Source organism: Salvelinus fontinalis, chromosome 4 (assembly GCF_029448725.1).
Source record: "Salvelinus fontinalis isolate EN_2023a chromosome 4, ASM2944872v1, whole genome shotgun sequence".
Classification (NCBI taxonomy): Eukaryota; Metazoa; Chordata; class Actinopteri; order Salmoniformes; family Salmonidae; genus Salvelinus; species Salvelinus fontinalis.
Genome location: NC_074668.1, coordinates 23,773,896 through 23,781,342, shown reverse-complemented (window position 1 = coordinate 23,781,342; position 7,447 = coordinate 23,773,896). Strand labels below are relative to the sequence as shown.

General features: G+C 41.9%; 1 protein-coding gene across 1 annotated transcript; it reads right to left on the bottom strand.

Moving 5' to 3' along the window:
• Positions 1-92: 92 nt before the first annotated feature.
• Positions 93-6,417, bottom strand: LOC129853415 (phosphatidylinositol 4-phosphate 5-kinase-like protein 1). The gene is made up of 11 exons (XM_055919422.1): positions 6,332-6,417; positions 6,157-6,216; positions 5,231-5,419; positions 2,459-2,509; positions 2,158-2,312; positions 1,925-2,049; positions 1,799-1,833; positions 1,667-1,722; positions 1,480-1,589; positions 1,146-1,308; positions 93-933 (listed from the first exon to the last, which is right to left on the bottom strand). The coding sequence occupies exons 3-11, from the start codon at positions 5,417-5,419 to the stop codon at positions 495-497; spliced, it is 1,323 nt and encodes a 440-aa protein (XP_055775397.1). The 5' UTR covers positions 6,157-6,216; positions 6,332-6,417; the 3' UTR covers positions 93-494.
• Between the last annotated feature and the right edge of the window lie 1,030 nt (positions 6,418-7,447).

Sequence of the window (7,447 nt, the reverse complement as noted above, 5' to 3'; positions counted from 1 at the left end):
TTGGTAATTGATGTATATAAACACACAGAATACCATAATAATATGAACAAATTTAATAACAAGTATAAACTGGATGGTTTGAGCCCTGAATACTGATTGGCTGACATACAATGGGTATGATAACACTTTTCTTTTTACTACTCTAATTACATTGGTAACCAGTTTCAAATAGCAATAAGGCACCTCGGGGGCTTGTGGTATATGGCCAATATAAGAGCTGTATCCAGGCACTCCGTGTTGAGCCGTGATATATTGGTCATATACACACCACCTCATGCCTTATTGCTTAATTAAATTGTGTGTGTTGCATCTGTATTTTGAAATAGACTACCACCACTACAACATAAACTGTGGTGCCACCTATTGTTCATACTGTTACCTACAAAAACTGAAAAAAAATGCCCAGATTATCAATTGAATAATCAGTCTCCTCTGTGTCTTTCAATTGGCTTTGAGATGGCTAGATGCAGTTCTAGAGACACAGTGTGCCTGTTTTACTTGGTGTGGTCCTTTACCCACTGGCAGAACCTCTGGGAGTAGGTAGCTGGGCTGACAGTGGAGAAGGCTCTACCAGGGAAGCGCAGACTCTTCCACAGGTTCTCCAGCCTTTTCTTCAAACCGTACACAGTAAAAATGTCTACAATACCCACAAAGTAGCGCAGCTCTGGCCCATCTATGACATGCACTGAGTTCTTGAAATTAGGCAGCAGCCTACGGTGATGAGCATGGAACTCCTGGAGTTCTGCATCTGTACTGTTTACAGAGGGCAGGTTTATCTCCTGGCAGTGGATTGAATGGCCTGAGTGCTCCCCTGTGTCCTGGACATGGTCTGGCCCACTGTCTATTGTATCTGATGCCAGTCGAGAAGAGTCTCCCCCCAACAATGGAATAGTGGGGTGATCTTCCTCTGTGGGACTGTCTTGGGCCATGGACCTGCGGAGGAAAGAGCATGTAAGAACTGAATAACAAAAGAGATTACAAATCAGCTTACATTAGGATAAGAGTAAAAGCCCTCATTACCAATGATCTTCTCACTGTGTTACCTTACATTAGCTGAGCAACAACTGCATTTCTGGAGTGTCCAATAAAGACTACTCCATAACATTTTTTTCCATACAGTAGATTGTGCACCACTGAACACCTACTTTTCAGTGCGCACAATAAGGTTACTAAAGGAGTGCTTCCCATCCAGCTCATCTTTGTGCAAGGGTTGATGGGCCAGCAGGATGCTGTAGTCAAGCACATTGAGGCTACGGAGGAAAGCGGTGTCTAATTCAACCTGATCCACAAGCCAGGAGCTCTTCTGATCTGTCAACACATGATAAACTTCTTAGGGGAATGCATGAGTTTTTACCTTTGTGAATGACACTTAATTTCTCTTTCTGTTTAAGTCATAAGACACAAGGAAACAACACAATAAAATATGACTTTCTCCATTCCGTCAGGTGCTGGCAGATATAGGGCATACCAGGCTCTTACCCAGAATGATGTGCTTTCCTTCAAAGTTGTTATCCTTCAGAATCTTAACTGGGCTTCCAGTAGATGCAGGGTCAGTCCACCTACCCACCTCACAGCCCTTAATGTCATATCTAAGAGACAAAGACAAAATTGTCAACACACAATCCAGAAAGAGATTTTTTTAAACTACATCACAAACGATGTTCACCTTGTATCAATCCTCTCGTCCGGGTAAAACACACTCTGCATCACAATGAAATATTTCTGAGAAAGATTAAGAGAAGAGTTAAATAGTAGTTTTTTTACAGCTGTGTTTGAATGTGTACTTCATTATAGTCACCTTTGTTTCATTTGGTACTTGGATACTATGGAGACCTGGAATAAGAAAAGAGCATGCACAGCTGACAAAAAGATATGAAACAGGTGACATTGTACCCAATATTTCTCATGTGATATTTTCTCTCACCCAGGAACCTGACCAACAACGAGTGGGGGTATTTCTCCAAGTGATCCATATATGCCATCAGGTTGGAAAGAAGAAACTTCACCTCCCGCTTATTCTGTGTCTTTAGGAAGAACCTCTTGTCATTCCTTAAAGAGGTAAAAATAAATAAAAAATCTGCATGTGCAACTATAGAGTTGGGATAGATTAAATGTGTTGATTTTATGATTTGTATGTTGTCCTTCAGTAGGCCTCACGTGAGGAAGAAGTCAGCCTTGCTCTTGGAGTTGCTCATGAACTGTAGATAGCAGCAGTCTGAAGAGAGGGATCTCTTGTACTCCTCCTCATTTATGTCCAGGGAGTGCCGCAAGCTGGAAAACACCAGTCCTGCAAATGTCTGCATCTCATAGTCCTACAGGGACAGGCAACAGAAGACCATGGATCAAAACATATGTCCCACAAAACATTTACTAAAATAGACAGTAAATTGTCAGGATTGGTTTTCCATGCGAATATTGATTCATAGTGTTATTCATGTGAATATTGTTTAAATAGCACCTTGTGGACTTGAGTCTGCTCCGATTTGTAATGTTCAGCAGAAAGTTCATCCTGAGTGAAACAATAAATCAACCCACAATGAAAGGTTTGTCATATGCAACAACAAAAAAACTATGGGTATTTAGCAGATCCTCTTATCTAGAGCGACTTACAGTTAATGCATTCATTTTAAGATACTGTAGCTACAGTGTATTCCGAAGTGTTTAGACCCCTTCACTTTTTCCACATTGTTACGTAACAGCCTTATTCTAACATGGATTAAATTGTCCCCCCTCCCCCTCAATCTACACACAATACTCCATAATGACAAAGCAAAAATGGGTTAAGAAATGTTTGAAAATGTATTAAAAATAAAAAAACTTAAATATCAAATTTACATAAGACTTTCAGACACTTTACTCAATACTTTGTTGAAGCACCTTTGGCAGCGATTACAGCCTCAAGTCTTCTTGGGTTTGACGCTACAAACTTGGCACACCCGTTTCTCCCATTCTTCTCTGCAGATCCTCTCAAGCTCTGTCAGGTTGGATGGGGAGCGTCGCTGCACAGGTATTTTCAGGTCTCACCAGAGATGTTCGATCGGGTTCAAGGCCAGGCTCTGCGTGGGCCACTGAAGGACATTCAGAGAAGCCACTCTGGCAATGTCTTGGCTGTGTGCTTAGGGTCGTTGTCTTGTTGGAAGGTGAACCTTCACCCCAGTCTGAGGTCCTGCGCGCTCTGGAGCAGGTTATCATCAAGGATCTCTCTGTACTTTGCTCCGTTCATCTTTCCCTCGGTCCTGACTAGTCTCCCAATCCCTGCCACTGAAAAACATCCCCACACCATGATGCTGCCACCACCATGCTTCACCGTAGGGATGGTATTGGCCAGGTGATCAGCAGTGCCTGGTTTCCTCCATATGTGACACTTGGCATTCAGGTCAAAGAATTCAATCTTGGATTCATCATACCAGAGAATCTGTTTTCTCATGGTCAGAGAGACCTTTAGATGCCTTTTGGCAAACTCCGAGCAGGCTTACATGCATCTTTTACTGAGGAGTGGCTTCCATCTGGCCACTCTACCACAAAGGCCTGATTGGTGGAGTGCTGCAGAGATGGTTGTCCTTCTGGAAGGTTCTCCCATCTCCACAGAGGAACTCTGGAGCTCTGTCAGAGTGAACATCGGGTTCTTGGTCACCTCCCTGACCAAGACCCTTCTCCCCCGACTGATCAGTTTGGCTGAGCGGCCAGCTCTAGGAAGAGTCTTGGTGGTTCCAAACTTCTTCCATTTAAGAATGATGGAGGCCACTGTGTTCTTGGGGACCTTTAATGCTGCAGAAATGTTTTGGTACCCTTCCCCAGATCTGTGCCTTGACACAATTCTGTCTCAGAGCTCTCGGACAACTCCTTTTGACCTCATGGCTTGGTTTTTGCTCTGTCAACTGTGGGACCTTATATAGACAGGTTTGTGCCTTTCCAAATCAATTAAATTTACCACAAGTGGACTCCAATCAAGTGATGATCAATGGGAACAGGAGGCACTGGAGCTCGATTTCAAGTCTCATAGCGAAGTTTCTCAATACTTATGTAAATAAGGTATTTATTTTTTATTTTTTTTACAAACATTTCTAAAAACTTGTTTTAGCTTTGTCATTATGGGGTATTGTATGTAAAATAATTTAATACATTTTAGAATAAGGCTGTAATGTAACAAAATGTGGAAAAAGTCAAGGGACCTGAATACTTTCCGAATGCACTGTCGATGGGACAACCACATTTCTCAGTCATAGTAAGTAACTGTTACCTCAAAGTAGCTACCAAAGACAGTGCAAGTAGTTGGGAAAGGTCAAATATGAGTGTTAGTTTACAAAAGGCAATCTTATTAAATTGGGGGTGGGGGTGCTGTGGGATTATTTAAGAAACTCTTTGAAAATACGCTGAAATATGCTGAACAAAAATATAAAAAACGCAACATGTAAAGTGTTGGTCCCATGTTTCATGAGCTGAAATAAGATCCCAAAAATGTTCCACACGTACAAAAAGCTTATTTATCTCAAATTTTGTGCACAAATTAGTGTACATCCCTATTAGTGAGCATTTCTCCTTTGCCAAGGTAATCCATCCACCTGACAGGTGTGGCATATCAAGAAGCTGATTAAACAGTATGATCATTACACAGGTGCACCTTGTGCAGGGGACAATAAAAGGCCACTCTAAAATGTGCAGTTAACACAATGCCACATCTCAAGTTGAGGGAGCGTGCAATTGGCATGCTGACTGCAGGAATGTCCAACAGAGCTGTTGCCAGAGAATTTAATGTTAATTTCTCTACCAACATAGTTTTAGAGAATTTGGCAGTAGATCCGACCGGCCTCACAACCGCAGACATGTAACCACGACAGCCCAGGACGTCCACATCCGGCTTCTTCAGCTGTGGGATCGTCTGTAATAAAGCCTTTTTGTGGGGAAAAACTAATTCTGGGCCTGGCTCCCAAGTAGGTGGGCCTATGCCCTCCCAGGCCCACCCATAGCTGCGCCCCTGCCCAGTCATGTGAAATCCATAGATTAGGGTCTAATGAATTTATTTCAATTGACTGAACTGTAACTCAGTAAAATATTTGAAGTTGTTGGATTTACATTTTTTGTTCAGTACATCTATACAATGCAAGTACTGTATGTACAGTACTTTTTTCAGAGGTGTTCTCAGTCAATGTAGTAAATTCCTATGGTATAAAAATGTATTCTGTGCGACAGTTGAAATAGTGTGTATATTGTTGCCTATAGTTTTACTGACAGGTCCTGGTGTGTCGATGCTGGTCTGCAGGGCAGCATGCAGCCCCGCTTTCATAAGACAGGTGAAGCTGTAGAACTCATGTTCCTGGTTGATTTCAAACAGGCCTAACATTCTCCAGCGCCTCCTCAGACCCCACCACCGCCTCCGCCTTGTTGTCCCAGAGCAACGCTGACCGTTCCTCTTCGCCATCTGACACACACACACACACACACACACACACACAGAGTGCACAAAACTTGAAGAACACCTTCTTGATATTGAGTTGCACCCCCCTTTTCCTTCAAAAACAGCCTCAATTCGTCAGGGCATGGACTCTACAATGTGTCGAAAGCGTTCCACAGGGAGCTGGCCCATGTTGACTCCAATGCTTCCCACAGTTGTGTCAAGTTGGCTGGATGTCCTTTGGGTGGTGGACCATTTTTGATACACACAGGAAACTGATGAGCATGAAAAAAACAGCAGCATTGCAGTTCTTGACACACTCAAACCGATGTGCCTGGCACCTACTAGCATACCCCGTTCAAAGACACTTCATTATTTTGTCTTGCCCAGTCACCCTCAATGGCACACATACACAATCTATGTATCAAGGCTTAAACCTCCTTCTTTAACCCGTCTCTTCCCCTTCATCTACATTGATTTAAGTGGATTTAACCGGTGACGTCAACAAGGGATCATAGCTTTCACCTGGTCAGTCTGTCATGGAAAGAGCAGGTGTTCCTAATGTTTTGTACACTGTATACTGAGTAGCTCAATTTCAAGTTAGACAGGTGTTTTTAATTGGAAGAAATTGAAATTATCTCGTGGCTAATAAATTCATATTTTTGGGGAGAACATGGACAAATGTATGTTCGTTACAACAGTAAGCAATGTCTGAGTGTAACTGGCATGAAAGCTGACAACCACTATGCCACAAAAGTTCTTACCTTAACCTGGTTTCCTGACGTTGTCCTGTATCTTTGGATGCCTGGCAGTACCAAGAATATCTGAATTCAGTGAAAATCATTAGTCAATATTTTCATATGCGATTGAATAGCATTTGGTTTAGCTATGTATACAAAAAGAAGCACATTTCATGACAATGGTCTATATTCTCTTAACTCTTTCTCCAGCCGAGAGTAGTACCACAGTAAGTGGGTTGGACACAATTTTCAGGGTGTATCACACCTGCAGAGGCCTAAAAGGTGTGTGCAATGCAGTGAAGGTGTTTACTTCCTATTGTAGTGATGTAGGCCGTGTTCAAAACAACTGGGAACTTGGAAATCTGCAACTTCCGACTTCAGTGCGTTCAAGACAATTGGGAACTCGGAAAAAAACTAGCTCCAACTGGTGAAATGTTTGTCTGAAGTCTGATACTCTGGCATCTTTCTAGAGCTAGACCTGAAAATCACTGATGTCAGGATTTTACCTTGTTTTTTTCCCCAGTTGTCTTGAAAGCACCATTATAGTTCCCCACATTGGATGTGTCATAATACCCATAAAACCTAGTGTTCAAACCCAGAAATGGTTCCAATCATCTTTCTACCATTAATTCTTCACATAGTGAATTTTACAAACACTTCAAATTAAGTATGTATTTGGTCAAATCAAATGTTATTTGTCACATGCGCCTAATACAACAGGTGTAGACCTTACCGTGAAATGCTTACTTACAAGCCCTAAACCAACAATGCAGTTCAAGGAATAAAGTTAAGAAAATATTTACTAAATAAACTAAAGTAAAAAATCAAATTAAAAGTAACACAATAAAATAACAATAACAAGGCTGTATACAGGTGGTTCCCGTACCGAGTCCATGTGCTGGGGGGTGGGGTATTAATGTAAATAGTCCGGGTGGCCATTTTATGAATTGTTCAGCAGTCTTATGGCTTGGGGGTAGAAGCTGTTAAGGAACCTTTTGGACCTAGACTTGGCACTCCGGTACCGCTTGCCGTGCGGTAGCAGAGAGAACAGTCTGGGTGACTGAAGTCTTTGACAATTTTTTGGGCCTTCCTCTGACACCGCCTAGTATATACAGTGGGGCAAAAAAGTATTTAGTCAGCCACCAATTGTGCAAGTTCTCCCACTTAAAAAGATGAGAGAGGCCTGTAATTTTCATCATAGGTACACTTCAATTATGACAGACAAAATGAGAAGAAAAAAAATCCAGAAAATCACATTGTAGTATTTTTAATGAATTTATTTGCAAATTATGGTGGAAAATAAGTATTTGGTCAC